The sequence below is a fragment of the Panthera onca genome, chromosome E1 (assembly GCF_046562875.1).
Source record: "Panthera onca isolate mPanOnc1 chromosome E1, mPanOnc1 haplotype 2, whole genome shotgun sequence".
NCBI classification, from domain to species: Eukaryota; Metazoa; Chordata; class Mammalia; order Carnivora; family Felidae; genus Panthera; species Panthera onca.
Window position 1 is genome coordinate 59,037,366 of NC_138352.1, and position 21,395 is coordinate 59,058,760.

General features: G+C 51.6%; 1 protein-coding gene and 1 long non-coding RNA gene across 5 annotated transcripts in view; both read right to left on the reverse strand.

The window, feature by feature from the left end:
* The window catches only part of HDAC5 (histone deacetylase 5), a 38,578-nt gene extending 32,502 nt beyond the window's left edge, over positions 1-6,076 (reverse strand). For all 4 annotated transcript variants that reach the window (XM_078437091.2, XM_078437088.2, XM_078437087.2 and 1 more), the window contains exons 1-2: positions 5,926-6,076; positions 449-659 (exon numbers count right to left, since the gene is read on the reverse strand). In XM_078437091.2, the coding sequence (XP_078293217.1) occupies positions 449-470 (22 nt within the window). In that variant the 5' untranslated portion in view covers positions 471-659; positions 5,926-6,076. The remainder of the gene's footprint in view (positions 1-448; positions 660-5,925) is intronic.
* Positions 6,077-13,119: 7,043 nt separating this feature from the next.
* LOC132687566 (uncharacterized) lies at positions 13,120-16,776 on the reverse strand. The gene is made up of 2 exons (XR_009614188.2): positions 16,671-16,776; positions 13,120-14,088 (listed from the first exon to the last, which is right to left on the reverse strand). It is a non-coding gene; the product is annotated as an uncharacterized LOC132687566 (long non-coding RNA).
* Positions 16,777-21,395: the final 4,619 nt, after the last annotated feature.

Consider the following 21,395-nt stretch of genomic DNA (forward strand, 5'->3'; position numbering starts at 1 on the left):
AACTCTCCACCAGGAGGAGAAACACCACCACAAAAAAGGAAGCTGCATTCGGCTGCTGTAGGAAATCTTCCAGTATCATCCTCAGATGGCCCAGAGACATTCAGAGATACATGTCCCCTTCTCAGGCCTGCCTGTCTTGGCAAACAGGGCAGGGCAGAAGGGGGACTGGAGGCTCCCTAGTTGAGAAGGTAAGCATGGGGACAGAGTTGGACCCATGTCCTCCCAGGGCCAGGCTGTACTGTCAGCTCATCAATTTCCAGCTCTACCCCATGGTCAATAACTTCATGTTTGCCTTGGTCTTTTTCTCCAAAGGTTTCTCCATTCCTGACCCCCCTTGTTCCTTTACAGCTCAGACCCCAAAGGTCAGCTGGCCTTGGCTGGAAACTCACACAAGCTCATTTAGCCAAAACCACCCCAGGGTGCCCTTCTCTGGCCTCCCAGCTCTTACCCGACTCGGTGGGAGAGTTCATGCCGGCTCTGGGCCCACAGGAAGCTGGCGTTGGGGGCTGGGACGGGAGGGGGTGGAGCTGCGGTGATGTCAAGAGAGACAGACGAAAACAGACAGACGGACGGGACAGGAGCCCGGGGCAGCTGTGCCTCTAATGCCCATCAGAGGCCATCCTTCGGGGCGAGGCAGTCAGGCACTCAGAACGGCATCCCTAGGGAGAGACGGAGCAGGGTTAGAGGCCCCCAACTCAGGAATGAGAGTTGAAGGAGACCTCAGGGCTTGTGAGTTTACACCTGGGGAAGAGAAGGAGGGACATCTGCCCCAGGGACCCAGAGGAAATCAGCAAAAACAGCCAGACCCTCGCTTCTTCTCTAACTGGTGAGGCTGCCAGCACTCGAGGAAAGGGAAATGGCTACAGAAGCCACGCCCAAACTCCTTTTCAGGTGACAGTGTCCACTACCAGGTGCGGAGACCTTACAGACTCGTTCGCTCGGGTCCCTGATGTGGGACTGGGCGTACACGAAAGGAAAAAAGTGCAGGGAGGCTTTGAACCGTCTACAGCAGTGGGGCGAGGCAGGCTGATCTGGAGTCTCTGGCAAAAGTTACGGGAGAAACTGGTACCCCAGCCCCAGAAGCCGGAGCTGGGATCGGAACGCAGTCACTTTCTCCCTCCTCTCTGATCCTCGTGTCACCTGACTCTGGAATCGTGAAGGGTTTCTGTCTTGGTCTCCCCCATTCAACAACAGGTCCAGGAAAGAGGGTAGCCGCCTCTTCTACCCATAACCCATGCTGTTTCCAGGGATTTGGAAAAGCAGACACACGCACCCCACATCTAGCACTCCCCGGACTAGGGTCCAGGGCCCAAACCCAGGGCTTTGCGTGTGTTGTACAGGTTGTACAACCTCCCTGTGCAAGGAGGTCTGAAGACCAACCTGTTCTCTGCCTGCCAAGCAATGAGTCAGCCAGGCTGAGACCACCCAGAATAAGGGACACCTTCTTTCCAGTTTGTACCAAGGCACCAAAGACCCCAATAACAGGTATGCCCAGACCAATACAATAATGGAGGATAGCCCAGTATTACAGGACCGTGAGTTTTCCAACCTGGCCTCACTCCTTCAGCAACTCGCCCCCCTCCCCTCCAGCCCCACAGATACTCTTCAAGCCTCAGACGCTACACAGGCACCCACCGGGGCCCATCCCTAAACAGCCCATGATCCACCCCAGACATGATCTCATTCATCTGATCCAAATGAAGGCAGGTCTTCCAATACCGAGTGAAAACTAGGTAGCTGAGTGATCCAGTGAGGCTGAAAGGAGGTATATGTTTAAGCCCTCACCTGGTTCCCCAGCCAGGGACAAGCAACCAGCTCTCCCCCCTGGACAGCCCCACCTCCTGGCAGGATTAATTCTCAGTAAGCCCTGCACTGTCATCAAGGATTCCAGGAGTGGGGTCCATTTGGAGCCAGTAGCCAGGGAGTCAGGCATGGCCCGGACACAGGAAACACACACACACACACACACACACACACACACACACACACACACACAGAAGACCTCAAGTCTTCCTAAGCCTGCTGTCCCCTGCTTTCATCCACAAGGTTTGCACTCTATAGCTGGGGAAAGGTGCACTCAGATGGGGAGTTAGGATGAGGCAGAGTAAAGGGGTTGAATTGTTCCCAGCAGGCACAGATGTGGGGCAAGGACAAAAGAGGCTGCACAGGGCTCAGGCCAAGCTCAGGAATGTAGCAGGTGGGGCTGTTGGTGCCCTGGCCGGGCCCGCGTGGGCAGGCAGCTCAGCCCGTGCCCACCCCAGGGCTGGCGCCCAGTCCTGTTCACACCCTTTCCCGTGGGCTGGGGAACACACGTTAAGAAATTCCCACGATTCCCAGCAGCCCGAGTGGCCCAGCCCATCTCGGCACCTCCATAGCAGGGCACACTCAGAAGGGGCAGGACCTCAACGGTACAAAACCTAAGTTAAGATCAACTTTGAGTCCCCCCCCCCCCGCCCCCGCCCCCATCCCTCTGACAAGCCTCCTGAGTGAACAGGGGCCTCCCTGGGAAACAAAGCAGAGTTCACTGCCTGATCTGGACAGGCAAAGATTCTTGTCTGGGGTGGGGCATGAAAGGGAAAAAGGACAGGGGAATGGTTAAAACCTGGCTCTTTGGTCCTTCCTCTGCTGCAAAAACTCCACTGTTGGCTATAGTTATACGAGGGTCTCGGTGAGCAGTGAGGGACTGACAGAGGTGTCACTTCTGGGTAACAGAACACTTTGATGCCTGACCAGTGAGCAGCCTGGCTTCCGTGACATCATCAGCAGGCAGACCCCCAGAGCCCAGTCTCCAACCCATCAACTCTCTCTTGTAGTGAGACCTCTGTCCCACTCCAGGATCCAAACCCACCTCCCACCTCCAGCCAGGATGGCAGGGCGTGGAATGAGGGAAACCGGCCCCGCCTCACCCCACAAGCTCATGGCTAGACCAGGGGAGGTAGGGCAAAGACTCCCCCACCCCATTCATGAGTAATAAAAACTCTGGCAGAGGGTGGGAGGAGAAGGGCAGACAAATAAGGGAGGCATGGAACAATGTAATGACCCCAAGGCCACAAGTTCACAGGGCTGCCCTGCAGGGATCTGTCCCTCAAACAACTCCCTCAGAATTCCTGGGGAATTCCTTCTCCCAGGTCCTGAGCACTGCAGCCTGGGGTCCCCTCCCCAGGTCACAGACAGTTGGGTGGAGCTGTCTGAACCAAACCCTGTGAACCTGAGATTACCCAGAATCTGAGATCAGTTGCAAAGACCTCATCAGAAAGCTGCAAGCCCAGACATCCCATCCCACGGGCACAAAAGACCTATGATCTTGACCCCTGCTGACTGTGGCCCTAGCAGATCACTTTCCCCAGCCTCCAAGAGCTCCCTCCACCTTGTGCCTCCCCCAAGCTGGGCCACCAGAAGCCCAGGATTATCAGAGCCAGGAGGGGTGGCTGACTTGGATCTCTAGGCCCCAAACTAAGGGAAGGGGGAGAGAACAGGAAAGGAAAAAAGGCACCAGGCTGACAAATTCATTTTTGCAATCGGCCCATTTCTGTTTGTCTGCTCAGACGCAGCTCCAGGCATCTGCACAAGCCAGATGGAGGAGGCTGCTATTTCTAGAAAAAAAAAGGGGGGGGGGGGAATGAGAGGGGAGGGAGGGAGGAGGTGGAGGCAGAGGGCAGAAGACCGGGTCTGTTTGCCCTAAAACCTCAGGCAGACCGATACCCCCCTCCCCAGCACTACCAGACAGGGTCCTCATTCAAGAAAGGGCTGAGGCGGGGGCTGGGGTGAGGTGGGGTAGGGGAGAAGAAAGGCAGAGAAAGTTTAATTAGCCAAAGTCGACTACAATAGGCCCCCTCATGGGCTGCATCAGGTTTTCATTCATGAGCAAGCGACAGTGCTCCAAAAATGCCAAGAACCGCCCCCCCTCGCAGTCTCTCCCCCACCCCCCCCCCAACAGGAGTGCGTCCTCTAGCAGGCTGGCTGAGCCTGATGCCGTGTTCCAGACATCCCTCCTCAAAGGGATGTGAGTAGGAAGAATTAATTATTAAAGAGCAGCTGGTATTTCGGCACCGACTGCACTCCCCCCAGCTCCTATAGCTGATCCCCCTCCCCCTTAGGCAGAAACACAAACTACACCACCCCCCATCCCCAGGCCCCATTTCTAAACACATAGCTAAGATGCCACCCCTAGGGAAAGGAAAGCAAACCTTTGTCTCTGCTGCTACTTGGAGTGGGTGGGGCATGTGATACCGCTGCCCCCCCACCTCCATTACTAGGTCCAGCTACTGGGGAGGATATACTGGGGAGGAAGGGAAGGCTGGCACAGAGTTAACCTGTCCTCCAGCCTTGCCCAAGTAACTTACACCTGATCTCTGTCTCTCTGGCCCCTGACATGCATATACAGGACAGAGTGGGGATACTGGGGGCCCACCCCTCTAACTCAGAAAGACCTCCGCCTGCCTTATCAAGACAGAGTCCACATTTAAGTCCAAGGGGAGACAGAGCAAAGAGACAATTCAAAAGGGGCAGGGGGCAAACCAAGATGTCCCAAGCTTTGTGTTTTAGGAAGGAGAGAAGACTGGAAGGAAGAAGCAGGCAGCCCCCAACATGGCTCACCCACCAGCCCCAGCCCAGCCCAGCCCAGCCCAGCCCAGCATCTCAACAGCCAGCACAGACTCCGGGGCCCTCGCACCTGAACTCGGACTGAGGATCCTTTCTGCCTAAGTCCTCGGAACCTGAAGAGGCCCGGGGCAAGACCCAGTCTCCAGCTCCAGTCCTGCAGGGCAGTCTGGCCAGGAGTCCCTCTGGCCAAGCCTCCTGGATCTCCCATCCCCTGCCTCCTTTTGTTCCTCAGATCTGGCATCATCCTCCCTTCTCAGGTGAACCCAATCATCACCATCATCACCCCAAATTGCCAAAACTAATTCCAGGCCCCAGAAGCACAGGGATCACTGTCAGGGTGGTGGGTCTCTTGAGCACCCCCCCCCCAAAAGTAACTGCAGCTACTCTTCCTCTTTGGGGACACACCTCATCTCAGAAGGCCAACAGTGGAGGTATCAGATGGTCACCTCTTCCCCCAAATGAGGCACCCCCACCTTCCCCTCTTCTCCCCCCAACAACCAGACTCCCAAATCAATTCCTTATCACCCAGCCAGTTCTCATCTTCCCCAGGGCCCCAGAGAAGGGTGGGGTAGGGAGGCAGCCTCCCTCAAGTTAAAAGGCAAGAGCAGACCCTGCCTCTATGAGATACAGATCCAGGATTAAAAACGGGGGGCATCTACCCCAGACAGGAAGGAGGGTAGCTTTCATCTCTCTCTGGCCCCAGGGTGTCAGACGGTGGAGAGGGTGGGAACAAACGCAATAACGCCTCACGGGGGAGGGGGTGAGAATAATGGGAGAGAGAAGTAAGGTGGGCCCACAGGCCCCCTCCTCACGCACGGAAGTCAAGGACACAAAATCAAGGATGCGTTCTTAGGTCTGGGTGGAAGCGCTGCGGGGTGGGCAGCGCCCCTCACCTCAGAGTACCAAGAAAGGAGTGTCCAGCGTAGAGGGGTCTGCATAGAATCCGGGTGCAGGGCTCAAATCGCTCTGCAACGCAACATGCGCCGCCTGGGAAGGGGCAAATCAGGAAGCCCCGGCTGGTCTCCGGGCCATTTGGGGGTGCGGGTCGCGGGGAGGCGGGCCCCTCCCTCACCTGCAGGGAACGCGCCCCTGCACGGGAGTGGCGGGGAGGGGCGCGCGCAATAACCCCGAGGCCCGGCTCCCGGGCTGGCGATGCTCCCGGGGGGCGCCGCCGGGCACCGGGAGCCGGGAGGAAGGAAGGGGGGCGCGGAGCTCGGCGCGCGCGCGGGGAGCCCGCGGGCAGCGACGGCAGGAGGAGGGGGCGCCGCCTCGCGTCGCGGGCACCCGGGGGAGATGGGATCCGGGGTGGTTCGGCGGGCTCACCCCCTGCGGCTCGAGCTCCGGCTTCGCGGGCGGCGGCGGCAGCAGCGGCGGCGGCAGCAGCGGCAGCGCCTCCTCGACGGCTCCTCCATCTTTGCGGCGGCTCCTCCGGCTCCGCTCGCCGCCGCCACCAACAACAACATTCGGAGACGTCACTCCCGTCACGTGACCCGACCCAGAGCTAAAAATAGACCCAGACCCCCCCCCCCCCCCCAACACCCTAGCTTCAGCCACCACCAACTCCTCCCCTCCCTCTCGGCCCTCCCCGCCGGGCGGGGCCAGCAGCGCCACCGGGATAGGTTCTTAAAGGGCCGACACCCAGCAAAGGGTTGGGCTGGGGAGGGGGTGGAAGGCAAGGGATCCGAGCCCTGCGAGAAGGGGTGGAAGGAGCGCTGCAGGGGACCCGGTCTGACTCCTGGGCCCCGGCCTTTGGGACGCTCGACTTTCCTCCCTGCGCTCCCTCTACTTCCTTTTCAAACCGTGGATGGTGCAATCGCTGCCTGCCTAAGCTTCTCCCTGACCCGTCCTCCCGCGGTGGGGGAGGGCAACTGGAGATGGGTTCCTGGCGACTGGGAGAGCCGCCGAGACCCCACCTAGGGGGCTAGGCTGGAGGCGGAGGGCTGGCACAGGTCCCGAATCCGCCAGATCCCACCGCCCACACTGCATCCTTGCCAGGGAAAGGAGAAACTGAGAAAGGGCAGAGTATGGCTGTAACAGTTCAAGGCCTTCAAAAGGAAGACTTCCGGTTCCCGACTTTGATGCCCTGCTCCTCTACAACTCCCCTTAGGACACTCTATGAGTATGTGTAATTAAACCTGGACAGTTTGTCAATGACCGGTAATTTCACTAACAAAAGTTTGTTCTGAGGAAATAGGAATTGCGTTCAAAAATATGTACAGAGGTAAGAAGGTTCTTTATAATAATGTGAAAAGTTGGAAACAACCTAACTAGTCATCAGTAGGGAACTGGCATACACCCACTAAGCAGCATACCATCCAGCCATTAAAAATTATGCACGTCTATGTTGACCTGAAAGATGCACACGATACACACTGTTCTCTTGAAAATGATTGATCCGGGGATGCCTGGGTGGCTCAGTGGGTTGGGCGTCTGACTTCGGCTCGGGTCATGATCTCCTGGTTTGTGAGTTCGACCCCCCCCCCCCCCCCCCCCCGTGGGGCTCTGTGCTGACAGCTCTGGCCTGGAGCCTGCTTCGGATTCTGTGTCTTCTCCTCTCTCTGCCCCTCCCCTGCTCATGCTCTGTCTCTCTGTCTCTCAATAATAAATAAACGTTAAAAATTTTTTAAAAAGAAAAAAAAAAAAGAAAATCATTGATCCAGCATTACAGAACTGTTTCATTATTGTACACGACAAACTAGATCCATATGTCTGAATACGTATGCGTATAAAAAAGCCTAAAATAATATATACCTAAATATTTACCTTTGCTTTCTTCATCTTTTTCTGTATAGCCGAAGTTTTTCTGTATATCTGATTTGCTTAATCAGAAAAAGTAAATGACCGAAATAAATGTTTCTGTAATGAATGATAAAGGTTCTTCCTACAAAGTGTCTCGGGAATCAGTCCACTCTGACCCATCTCTAACCCCACCCCTTGGTCTAAAACAAATCATACCTCACCTGAAATACTAGCTGCCTCCATGACAGGTCCATTCCCTGCCTCCATCCCAGTGTTCTTCCAAAGCCAGGGTGACCCCTTCAGAACACACATCTAATAGAGGGAGGGCTTAAAACCTTTCCATTTTTGTCACTGAAATCTGTATCTGGCCCAGAAAAGTGGTTTCCAAACTTTGGGGTACCTACAAATTACCTTTGTCAGTGGGGATGGGACCACAAATATTATAAGTACCCCAGGGGATTTTGCTGCAGCCAGCCCTTTCTTCATACTTGGAGAAAAAAGCAAACAGCCTAGAAGCTTCTACATGATCTGGTCCCTACCCACCTCACCTTTCTTCCTTTAGCTGGCTTTTTCTTATGTTCTTGAACTGTGTGCCCCTTGCTCCTCAGGGCCTTTGCATACGCTTTTTTTTTTTTTTTTTTTTTAATTTGTGGAATGCTCCACTCCCTTCTTCTCTTTGCCTGGCTAACTCTTACTCATCCATAGAACTCAATAAAATATCACTTCCTGAAAGTGGCCTTCTTTGGTTCTTAAGCTAAATTAATTCCCCTTGTTCTATATGCTTTAACTGACCCTGATAGCAACTTGCAAATATGCACCTATTTATGGCATTATTGGTTCAGTGTCCGTGTCTTCCCCTAAACTGTAAGCTTCTTGAGTGCAGAAACCCTACATTTCCTCTCAGCACAGTGCCTGGAACAACAACAAAAAGACTTAATGAATATTTGTTGAGTGAAATGAATGAGTATTAAAAGATTAAGCTGGGGTGGCTGGGTGCTCAGTCAGCTAAGCCATCAGATTCTTGATCTCTGCTCAGGTCACGATCTCACGGTTCATGAGACTGAGCCCCACATGGAGCTCTGCACTGACAGCTTGGAGCCTGCTTGGGATTCTCTCTCTCCCTCTCAAAGTAAATAAACATAAAAAAAATTGGGGCACCGGGGTGGCTCAGTCCATTAAGTGTTGGACTTCAGCTCAGGGCATGATCTTGCACTCCGTGAGTTCGAGCCCCACATCAGGCTCTGTGCTGACAGCTCAGAGCACAAAGCCTGCTTCAGATTCTGTGTCTCCCCCTCTCACTCCCCTCCCCCACTCGATCTCTCAATCAATAAATGTTACAAAAATTAAAAAAAAAAAATTAAGCCAAAGGAAGCACATTCTGACTAGACAATGGACTCTAGGCAGAAAGACCAACCCCCCCCCCCCCCCCCCCCGCCCAGGTCATCCCCTGTCGCTCCAAGACAGGGATCCTCTTGCCTCCACCCCATAAAGATGGTGCCACCCAATTGCTGTTACTCTTGATCAACCTTATGTTGTCTCTAGGGCGGTTGGGTTGGGCTGGATTGGGTTGGGATTTTGCTTTCCCAGTGCATGTTTTGCCTACCCAAAAAGAGTATAAGCCACTTGAGAAAGGAGATAAGATCATATTTCTTTGTGCTTTCCCAGTACCTAGCACTGAACCCTGCACATAGCAGGTACTCAGTCAAGGCCTCGGGATACTGAAGACTCTAGAATTTCTTCTCTCAAGATCTCAGAACACAGGGAAAGAATCTCCCCATGTGGGATCATAGATGTCAATAACTGTCACAGAGCACCTTGGCTAGGCCCTTCCCATTCCAGAGACGAGGGGACTGAGGCGCAGCAAAGCTGAGCTGACTCGCCCAACGTCACAGAGTTCACACAGGCAAGAACTGGGATTCAAACTCAGGTCCGTCTGTCTCCCAAATACAAGGGACAAGGCCCGAAGGGGCTGGGCTCCCAGCACTGTAGGTGTCTCCTCCAGATGCCCCTGAGATTATCACCTCGGTTCCCCAGGGGCCAAATGCCCCAGGGGTTATAAGAATTCACCACGAGGAGCCCTCAGATTTCCCCTTCTCAGGTAAGCAGGGGTTAAATAATCCTGCACTCACTCTACATTATGTTTTTGAGTACCTGTGGTAGGTGCTGGGGATACAGAAACGAATCTGCCTTTAAGGAACTTAGAGTTCCTCACAGAAAATAAAACTGTCTTTTGTTATGAGTCCCTAGAGTAGGCCCTTGCTAAGACCATTCACCATGGAAACAGGGATCAGGGGTCTGTCTCAAATGCTGCCTCAGTTTCCCAATGTAGAATGAGCCTGCAGATAGAACCTAGTAGATGATTAGGGAACTTCTGTCCCTGGGATCCAATAGTGAATTTGGCCCCTTGGTAGGAAGGAAATCAATCTTGGAGGAGAGCTGGACATTTAACCTATTAGCCTGACAGGTTGGCAGCGCTACTGGACTTTAAGAAGAAGCATCAGGGGCACCTGGGTGGCTCAGTCGGTTGAGCGGCCGACTTCGGCTCAGGTCACGATCTTGCACTCTGTGAGTTCGAGCCCCGCGTCGGGCTCTGTGCTGACAGCCTGGAGCCTGCTTCGGATTCTGTGTCTCCCTCTCTCTGACCCTCCCCCGTTTATGCTCTGTCTCTCTCTGTCTCAAAAATAAATAAACGTTAAAAAAATTTAAAAAAAAAAAAAAAGAAGAAGAAGAAGCATCAGGGGAGAAGAATAAGGATGGCGAACAACGTTGCTAAGGGCTATGGGAGTTGCAACTCCCATTTGGAATCATGAGAAACGCCCTGGCCAGTACCTGGACCAGGAGACAGAACAAGCTTCCTCCGTGATCAGTGGACACTCCTGAACTGATAGCACCCGCTGCTGCCACACCCCTCTGGCTCACCCAGGCCTAGGCCCTCCAAAGTTAGCATAGCCTAGGGGCACCTGGTCGGCTGCTCAGTCAGTAAAGCAGATGACTTTTGATCTCAGGGTTGTGAGTTCAAGCCCCATGTTGGGTGTTGGGATTACTTAAAAATAAATTTAAAAAAAACTAATACAAATTTAAAAAGATAAGGTTAGCATTCCTGGGGAACAGACAGGGCACCCTTACTTCCAAACTCTCACCCAGAATTTCTTATGCAGTAGAAATCCTCAGATCCACAGACAGGATTCCAGAGGCTCTGGTCAGTTCCAGTCTATGGTGGAGGAGCGCTTAAGTGGTCTTGCTGGCCTCCAAAGAGTGCCTGGGGTGGAAATAGTCCAATTGTGCCTAAATATGGCCTCCGGCAGAAAATAATATAGAACAAGGGAAAAGTGAGCTGATAAGCCCAAGCAATAGATATTTACTAGATATTTATCAAAGGAAATGTACATTCTTTAAGTCTTTTGTCAATTACCAAGGGTGATTTGTACATAAGGCACCTTGTTTCTATTCCATCCAGCAAGAACTTATTGAGCATATTGAAAGGTTATGAGGCTAACACAGTGCAAGGTACTGTGGGGACTGCACAAAAAAATAAGAAAACAGGACAGGAAGTGAGACAATCTGGGTCCTACGATCAGCTCTATCCCGGTGTGTTGCTGGATGAGTCATTTTCCCTCTGGACCTTCGTGTCCTTATCTGGGAAACAGGACTTGGACTTCTGTTCTCTAAGGTCTCTTTCAGTTCTGACATTCTGTGAATTCCAAATTAGATGTGATGGCAGATGTGACCACATCCAGCATAAAGCTGGACTTCAAAGTTTGGGCTGGACCTTCATTCCCTGAGATGCTTTAAGTCCTGCCCTTGGGCTGTTTACAATGTTGTTCTAGGGGCAGAAGAGTTTATTTCAGGGCAAACAATTCATGTGCCCTGAGGCACAAAGCAAAGGCATCACTGAGGACTGAGTTGTGCAGAATATAATGAAAACTGCCCCCAGGATGCCTGAGTTTGGCTCAGGTCTCTCTATGTGACCCTGAATAAGTCCCTTCCTCTCTCTGGGCCTCTGCTTGTGTATCTGTAGGATTAGAGGGTTGGACTGGATTCCCTTCCTTCCAGCTAGAGACTTTTCTGGATGGTCCAACAAGGTGAAGTTGAGAAGGAAGGATGGAAAAGGAGTTCCTTCTTCCTGCCCTTCCTTCCTCTCCCCTAGGGCCCTCTTCTCTGGGCTTAGGGCTGAAGGGAACTGCTTTCAGGCCAGCATCCAGGAAGAGTCATCTTGACTGAGATGTTTTGGGGGAAGAGTGACAGGTGCCTGGCAAGCTGCCATTCCTCTGCCAGTTTCCTCATCGGTAAAATGGTATGATTGGATGGCTAACTTCCGAGGATTTTTCCAGCTCTGCGAGCCAACAATTCTACAGTTGTAGCTCACAAAAACAAAACCAAAACCAAGAAGGCCTGGCTGGAGGTGAGAGCCTCAGTCATTCACTTGAGTGTTACCTGGCCCTCAACACTTTCTGTCCCTTCCTACGCCACCCAGCTCCTGCCTTCCTGGACCAGAGATCAGGAGCAGGTCCCTGTCTCTATACTCAGTAATGACCAAGCCTGGGGAAAGCCAGCCAGCATCATGGCTCATAGATTAAGTTATGAATTTGTTTTTTTTTTTTTTAAGCTTATTTATTTATTGTGAGAGAGACAAAGACAGCGTGAGTGGGTGAGGGGCAGAGAGAGAGCGAGAGAGGGAGAATCCCAAGCAGACTCAGCATGGTCAGCACGCAGAGGCTGACGTGGGACTCAAACTCACAAAACCACAAGATCATGACCTGAGCCGAAATCAAGAGTCAGACACTTAGCTGACTGAGCCACTCAGGCCCCATGAATTTGCTTAAAATAGACTGTTCTGGGGGCGCGTGGGTGGCTCGGTCAATCGTCCAACTTCAGCTCAGGTCATGATCTCGTGGTTCATGAGTTCAAGCCTGGCATTGGGCTCTCTCCTGTCAGCACAGAGTCCACTTCAGATCCTGTGTCTCCCCTTTCTGCCGCTAACCCCTCTCAAAAATGAATAAACATTAAAAAAAAAATAGACTGCTCTGGGCGCAGCTACCACAATTTGTCATGGTGCATTCACACACACACACACACACACACACACACACACACACACACAAAGAGAACGAGCAGAGGGGCACCTGGGTGGCTCAGTGGGTTAAGCGTTTGACTCGATCTCTGCTCAGGTCATGATCTCATGGTTTGTGAGATCAAGTTCTATGTCGGGCTCTGTGCTCACAGCACAGAGCCTGCTTAGGATTCTCTCTCTGCCTCTCTCTGTCTCTCTCTGTCTCTCTCTCTCTCTCTCAAAATAAATAAACTTAAAAAGAGTGGGGGGGGGTGGAGAGAGCAGCTTCTCTGCCAGACCTCTGGTCACATCTACCAAGAGCCTCCCACAGCAGCCAGGTAGGTACCTGCTAAGGGACAGCAGGTGACCAGAAGGCCTAGCACAGAAGACAATGCTTCTTAGCCCAGGTTCCCCCACGAGCCTGGAGCGGTTCACACAGAACCTTCTTACCCCTCTAACAGCAAGAAGAGTAGGAGGTCCAGGGGGATGGCTGAAAAGGAAGCCTATCCTCTCCCCCACATCACTGCTGGGACCTGGAGATGAGGCCCGGGATTTCCTGGACTATACAGGGCTACTCTCTGCCTGCTCAAGAGTCGAGGCCACATGAACACAAGACTGGAAGTGACAGCTGTGGTCAGTCACATCCCACATGTCCGCAGGTTCCTCCAGAAGCTCTTCTCTGGGCAGAGCATGGGTGTTTGGGAGGGAACAGAGTATGCAAATGTGCCTGCCCTCTCAGAACTTTATGATCCTTTGGAAACAACAGAGCCCCAGAAAACAAGATGGAGCAGTGGGGAAGGAGGGAGTCCGGGAGACACAGGTCAGGTTGGCCTAGAAGCTCACGCACATCATCTGCTCTCTCTGAGCCTCAGTTTCCCCTCTGTGATTGGAGGTTTGGACCCTCTGATTCTGGAAGACCCTCTTGGCCCAAAGGTCATAAAACAAAAGAGAACAAGACATGGACTTACATGCTATGTGGAGGGGCAAGGACTATCACCACTCAAAACCCGGCCTAATTGCCTTCCCTCCAGCAAACAGTCTTCAGGTGACATACGTTTCGCCCCCCCTTTTTGTAAATATTTGTCGAGCGACTTCCTTTTTGAAGGGCCTTGTCTCCTATGTTCTCGTTCTCACAACTCTACAAGGCCGATATTATGAACTCCATCTTGTAGACAAGGAGAGGAGGACCAGGGAGGTTGAGCAACCAGTATGTGGCAGGCCAGGGCACAACCCAGGCTCTCTGGGTACAGCACCAGGTGAGGTCTCCCCAGCTTTGAGGGGGTCTTCCCCAAACGGGCGGAGACAGCTCTGTCATCTTTCTCCAGGAAACTCCTTGAGGACCCAGGACCTCCGCAGGAAATCCTTGATTCATATGTCTGGAAGGCACATTCCATCATCCTTAAGCAGCAGGGTCTCTGGCACGTCCATTCTGCCTGGCAGACAGAGCAGCAGACAACAGACTTTCCCTGTACCATTCGGTGTCATCCTCTGACCCATAGGTAGGTGTGATTGTTATTAGCTCACTTTTAAGATGAGGTTCAGGAGGGGCGCCTGAGTGGCTAAGTTGGTTGAGCATCCGACTCTTGGTTTCGGTGCAGGGCATGATCCCAAGGCTCCTGGGATCAAGCCCCGCATCGGGCTCCATGCTGAGCGTGGAGCCCGCTTAAGAGTCTCTCTCACTCTCACCTGCTCTCTATCTAAAAAAAAAAAAAAAAAGATGATGTTCAAGAGACTTAACAAACCTGCCAAAAGCCACAAACCCAGTAAGTGAAGATGCCTCCCTGGCCCAGACCCCTGTCTCCACACTCAGCAACAGCCATGCCTGGGGAAAGCTAGCGTCATGGCTCCTACGACAAGCTAGGCATTTGTTTAAAAACAAAGACTATTCTGGGGCGCCTGGGTAGCTCAGTTGGTTAAACGTCTGGGTCTTGATCTTGGCTCAGGTCATCTCACTCAGGTCATGATCACTCAGGTCATGATCTCACTTGATCTTGGCTCAGGTCATGTGTGATCTGACAGCAGGGAGCCTGCTTGGCCTGCACGGACAGTGCTGGGATTATGTCTCTCCCTCTCTCTGCCCCTCCCTCGCTTGCTCGTGCTCTCTCTCTAAAAATAAATAAATAAACTTAAAAAAATAAAATAAAGTAAAAACAAAGGCTATTCTGGGTGCAGCTATTGCCCAGGTTTGTGGAACCCAGAGCTTGCTTGTTTTAACCATTGGATTCCACCCCAAAGACGGAGTATAAAGACCCAGTTGGCCACTTCCTAGCCATGAACTTGGAAACGTACTTAAAACTCTTCCAATCTGTTTTAGACGGACAACATCCTCCTCACTGCGTTGTTGGGGCCTGACGCCCAGTACTTGTGTGAAAGGCTGGCCGGCTAGGCTCCAGGTAAGCCCCTCCTCCCCCTGCAACCTCGGAGTTACCACTCCAGGGTTCTGAGGTGGTTGATAGGCTACTGGCCACTCCCATTCCCTGGGCAAAGTACTCACCTTCCTCACCGGAAATGACTCCTTCCCCACCCTCTCTCACCTTGCTGTTTCTGGCTCCTGAGCTCCCCATTTCACACTCCCAGGCTTTATAGAATTGCCCTGGGGATGGGTGGGGGTGCAAGCCCAGATATCCACCCCCAAGTCTGTTTCCCTGCTCCAGGAAACCTGCAGGAGCAAGGACTCCAGGCGAGGGTAGCCAGAATTAGCAAATAAAAATACATACAGGATGCCCAGTTATATTTGAATTTCAGATAAAGAAAGAATAATTTTGTATACTTATTATATTAAGTTCATAACTTTTTAACTTATTCATTTTTATACTTATATTAAAAGATTATTCCTTATCTGAAATTCAAATTTAAGTGGGTGTCCTTTATTTTATCTGGCATCCACGCCCCAGATCCCCTTGGAAGACTGACCTTAATGGCAGACAGCCCAGGAAATGGCTTTTATCAGGAGTTTTTAAGCACTTTTAAGTACAATTTGCATAACATAACAGTTACCCATGTTCGGTGTACAAGTCAATATTTGTTAGTAAATTTACCACGTTGTACAACCATCACAAAAATCCAGCTTTAAAACATTGTCATCACCCCAATAAGTACCCACTTACAATTAATTCCCATGACTGTGCCCACAAATTGCTTTTTTAAACATTTAATAAATCGTTTTTTTCTCCTGTATAAAGCCACAATTTCTTTTTTTTTTTTTTTTTTAAGTTTTTAAAATTTATTTTGGGAGAGACAGAGTGTGAGCAGGGGAGGGACAGAGAGAGAGGCAGAAAGAGAGAATCCCAAGCAGGCTTCTCACTGTCAGCACAGAGCTGAAATCAAGGGTCCCACGCTTCACCAACAGAGCCACCCAAGCGCCCTTCAATTATTATTTTCTTAGGATAAATTCTTAGAAGTGGAGTTGTTTTGTCAAAGGGTCTACACATTTTTAAGGCTTTGGATAGTATTTTCCGACCCAGTAAGTGACACTACCATGGGACCCGTTGTCCAAGTCAGAAGCCTCAGGTAGGGGGTTCAGTACAAGAGAAGACGACTGATGGCTGAAGGCTGACGTGGGAGTGGCGGTGTATAGGTGACAGGGGGAACAAGCGGGGGGGGGGGGGGGGGGATGCAGAGGAGAGAAGCTACCAGGCATTGAAGACTGTCAGGTACTGGGGATACTGGGGAGACACCATGTAGGACTTCCTTGGAAACCAGAGGAATACTCTTGCCCCCCCTTCCCCCCACCAGCCACAGGTGCTCGAGGCAGCACACTTCGGGAACTCCTTCCCTGCCACCCCCTGTTCCTCTTGAAGCTCCTCCAAGCAAGCTGGATGCCAGCTCTCCAAGATCCAGCCAGCTGCAGCCTGCCCAGAGTCCTGCCCACCCCCACAGCTCTGAGTGGGTCAGTCTGGCTTCCAAAGGCGGACCCTGGCACCCCACCAGGGGTCCAGCCTCCTTTCCCCTCCCCCTCCCCCAACCTTGGAGGAAGACCAACTGGGAGAGGCTAGAGCAGGTGGGTGTCGGATTGGGGGCGTAGATCTTGAGATGACTCATAAGGCCACCCGCCACCCGACGGGAGAAAGGGGCTGGGGGATGAATGGATTGCAAACCAGAGGGAGGGGCTGAGGAGATGAGCTTTGGTGCCTTGATTCGCCCGCGTCAGTTTCTTCAACATCTGCAGTGCGTGGGGTTGAGCGATCCCACTGGGGGGTTGTAGGGGGTAGGGCTGGGAGGCTGGCTGACGTTTGCTTCCCGCCTGCTGGGTCGGCCGAGCAGTTCATGAATGACTCACCTCATTGTCAGGCTGATTCACTGCTCTCCTGGGGACTTGGAGGGCGGGGGGAGGCTGCAGCAGCCCCCTCTGTACGACTCAGACTGTCGCACACACACGCACACGGGCGCGCACACGGGCGCACACGCGCGCGCGCGGGGGGGCGGGGCTCCAGCGGGTCCACTTACCTGCTGGGGTCAGTGCCCCATAGATGGGTTTCTGGGATAAGACGGAGGGGGTTGCACACCACTTGGTCTGTGGAGAACAAGTCTTGAGGTTCCTGTCTAGTCTACCCATGGCTATTTACATTCAAATTAATTAAAATTAAATACAAAAAACTTCAGTTCCTCAGTTTCACTAGCCACATTCCAAGTGCTCAAAGCCTCAGGTTACTAGTGGCTACTCCATCGCACAGAGTGGATAGAAAACACCTCCATCAACACAGAATGGTCTATCAGTAGCGCTGGTCTGCACAACCTTCACGCACACAAAGCCACACAAACAGATCAGCCCTCCCCCAGCCCAGACGCTCAGCACCCCCACCCACTATGCAGCACGCAACAGTCATTTCATTCCATACACACGCTCACACAGCACCCAACTGCCAACGTGGCCACGCGAGACTCACAATGTCCATACCAAGGAAAATCTAAACACAAACACACAAACGCACACATCAGCACACCGATTCACATACAACTGTTGGCACAATAAAAATACAAGTTAGGGGAAAATGCATTTGCAAACATGCTGAAATAGATACAAACTCAAACCATGTGGTTCTCATAACAAATCTCAGCACATGTTTGCCAACTCAAGTAGGGGGGAAGGGAACCCACATTGTTGAGTCCCTGCCAACGTGCCAGGCATGGAGTTAGCCATTTCAATGCGTTAATTCAGTTAATCTCACAGCAACTTTGCAAGGAAGGTATATTGTCCCATTTCTATAGATGAGGCAGCTAAGTTTCAGAGAAGAAAAGTAACTTAACGCAAACGGTCACACAGCCAGTTAGCAACAGGGTCAAATACAAACCAAGATTTGTTTAACTTCTTGGTCAATGCAGCATGCTGTCTCCAAACACACATGCACTGGCATTGGTGCACGTGCACACACACACACGTGCACACACACACACACACACACACTCAAGGTGCGTCCTCCTTTGTACCTAAGAAGGTGAGTCTCCTCATCCAGCAACTGCAGGATTTGGGGAAGTAAGCAGATTCATTTATACTCCCTCTTGACAAATGGCATTAAGTCATTCAACAAACGCTTGCTAAGTGTCTTCGGTGTTCAAGTCCTATTCCAAGTACCAGTTCACAAAAGGAACGCCACAGTTGTCACCCTGAAGGAGTTTGAAATCCAGCAGAGAGGTGTGAGGGAAGCCTAAAGACAATACAAGGTATATAAGAGACCCAAGTCATAATGGAAGTAGGCCAAAATTGCAGGGGACCAAAGAGAAGGTAAGCTCTCTTACCTTCTGGGTAAGATCTCCTGGGGCAGTAAGGAAGGCTTCTTAGAGGAGGCAGCCTGTGAGCCAGGGCATGAAGAACGAGTGGGGTGGAGAAGGATTGGTATTGATTAGGAGATTGGTTGAGAGATGAGCTAGGGCAGGGAGGCACACACCAGGCCATTGCAGGCCCTGGGGATTTTATATGTCATCCCTCAGCAACTGAGAGGACTGAAATTTTTTTATGATGGAAACTAGTATCCCGTTGGCATGTTAGAAAGAATGGACAGAGGGAAGAGAGCTTGGACTAGGGAGACCATGCAGGAAGCTACCACCATAGCTCAGGTGGGAGTTTGTAAGGCCTGATGTACATACAGTTGGAAGGCATCTGGACAAGGTGAGGGATAGATGGGGATGGGGGAGTTGGGGTGTATCCTAGTCCCAAGAAAGAGCAAGGCAACAGGTTTCTGACCCCTGAAAATGTGATCAAAGCCATGGCTTCTCGCTCAGAACAGGGCATATAGGCATAGGTGCACAGTTTTTGTGCATAATTAAAATTATAGGGGGCTTATATTCCCTGAAGCCCCAGGTTAAGAACCCCGTTCCTTGGAATTCTAACAGGCAGAACGACATAGTGGTTAAACCTGTGTGGAATCAGACTGCCTGCTTCCTCATCTCAGCTCCACCACCTATTAACTATAGGAGCTTGGGCAAGACATTGACCTTTTCCTCCTCTGTAAGGCAGAAGTAGTCCTAGCACCTATGTCGAGGCTTGTTACGATGATCAAGTGAGCCAATACATGGAAAGTTCCAGAACAGTGCTCAGGAAGTACCGGCTGTTATAACAGGTTACGTCAGAGTGCTATTAAGACCCTCTCACTACACTCACTCCTTTTTGTACCCCACTTCATAGCTGGGGGGCTGGTGTCTTCTCGTGTGGCCCTCTAGCCCAAGTCCGGGCAGCCCACTTTGCCCTTTCCTGGAACCCACCCCTTCCTTTTTGGCCTGAGTCTCCATTATCCTCAAGGCTGGTTCTTAGAGTGAACACTAACCTCTCTTCTAGGAGGAGGGAGAAAAGGATCGAGGTCCCATCACCATGGAGACCCAATCCTTGCTTTTCCCTTAAGATGACATTTGATTTGGGGGAAGGGAGACCCTTCAGTACGGGGGTCCTTCCCAACTGTAAAATCGCAGACCACCTCCTCACTGTGTCCTGCCATCTCCTCTCTAAAATGTCGCAGGTCCACATTTTCCCTTTGCTCCAACCACCTATCCCCAACTCCATCCAGGTTCTAACAAGAGGTGGGGCAGTAGATGGCCAAGTTCATTTAACTTAGAAAAGTGATGGAGGAGAAAATAGGATTTCCCATCAGAAGATCCACCACTAAGTGACTGTGTGACCCTCAGGGGGTCTCTTATCCCCTGGACCTCAGTTTCCTAACCTGTAAAATAATACTGGCCCCTCACTCTTCACGGGATCTTTGTGGAGACAAAATGAGCTCGTGATTAACACTGGAAGGCTCAGACTCCAGTGTGGATAGGAGTTGCTGTTAGTCCTCTTGGCCTTTTGGGGTCTGTGATCCCCCTTCAGCTGGAGCTGACAGAGCCCGGATGCCTGAGGGGCCCTGAGACTGGGTCTCCAGGATCATCCATAGCTGAGCAGGAAGAGCTGTGCCCAGGATTCCAGTAAGGAGAGGAGGTCCCAGGTCAGACGAAGCACAGAGGCTATGAAGGAATTCCCAGCTTGGATGAGAGGAGTCCAGCTTTTCACCTCCCATTGCCATTTTGGCTTCCATTCTGACATGTGTTGGGTAAACTGGTCCACATGAAGCTAGGACGGCTGTCCAGAGGTGAGGCCAGTCCAGGCCACCCTAGAGAAGATCCAAGGCTGGCTCAGATCAGATCACATCATTAAGAACTTGAATCAGCTACCTTCCTCCTGCCTTTTGAGTCCTCAAAACTATGCAGCTCTAGGGGCACCTGGGTAGCACTGTTGGTTAAGCCTCAGACTCTTTTTTTTTTTTTTAATTTTTTTTTTAAACGTTTATTTATTTTTGAGACAGAGAGAGGCAGAGCACGAACAGGGGAGGGGCAGAGAGAGAGGGAGACACAGAATCTGAAACAGGCTCCAGGCTTCGAGCTGTCAGCACAGAGCCCGATGCGGGGCTCAAACTCACGGACCGTGAGATCATGACCTGAGCCGAAGTCGGACGCTTAACCGACTGAGCCACCCAGGCGCCCCTTGCCTCAGACTCTTGATCTCAGCTCAGGTCTTGATCTTAGGGTCATGAGTTCGGGCCCCACGTTGGGCTCCAAGCTGGGTGGGAAGCTTACTTATAAATAAATAAATAAATAAATAAATAAATAAATAAATAAGTAAATACATACATACATACATACATACATACATAAATAAATGACTATGCGGCTCTCATGTCACTCCCTATAGTGACAAGCAAGAAGGAAAACAGGAGGACTGAGGACTGGCTCAGTGATAAGAGCTAACTAGCTATGCCAGCTCACTGGGACCCTGTGCATCTCTCTGCACAACTATCCTAAACTATTTTTTGACCTATGTCTCCTTGACTTGTGAACTTGAGGGACAAGGACTCTTCTTAACGTCTCTATCCCCAGTGTTAAGCATTGTGCCAGATACACGGTATTCATTGTGTCATTCATTCAATAATTCTATTGAGCGTTGTGCTAAGTGCTGGAGATACAAAGTTGAACAAGCCAAAGTCCCTGCCCCCATGGAACTCATATTTTTTGCTTGTTTGTTGTTTGTTTGATTGGTTTGTTTTGGTTTTGGTACTGAAACCCGGGAGCTCATATTTTAGTGAGGAAGACACACAATAAAGATGTAAACCATGGGCGGAGGGATGTTACCTGAGAGACCAGTGACAGGGAAGATCTGAGATCTAAGCTGAAATATGAAGGATAAAAGAGCAAGACCAAGAACATCTTTGCTTAATACCTACGTGTTGCAAGGATGGATGGACAGATGAATGGATAGACAGACCAATGGGGCGGATTCTGATGTGAATGAGACTCACGCTCTAGTGCCAGGTCCCTGGTGTGCTTAACTCTAGAGAGGAGGGTGTGGGCGGCACTGGGGACCCAGGATTCCCAGCCTGCTCTCCCAGAACTCCTGTTGAAGCCGCCGACCTGACCCGAGGGGCCGCTGGGGGGCGACCGAGAGCCCATTCATTTCCCTTTAAGGCCGAGGCGGAAGACTGACGGAGGAAGGGCCTTTGTGTCGGCGGGATAGAAATAGGCCAGCCCCTTTAAGAGGGCG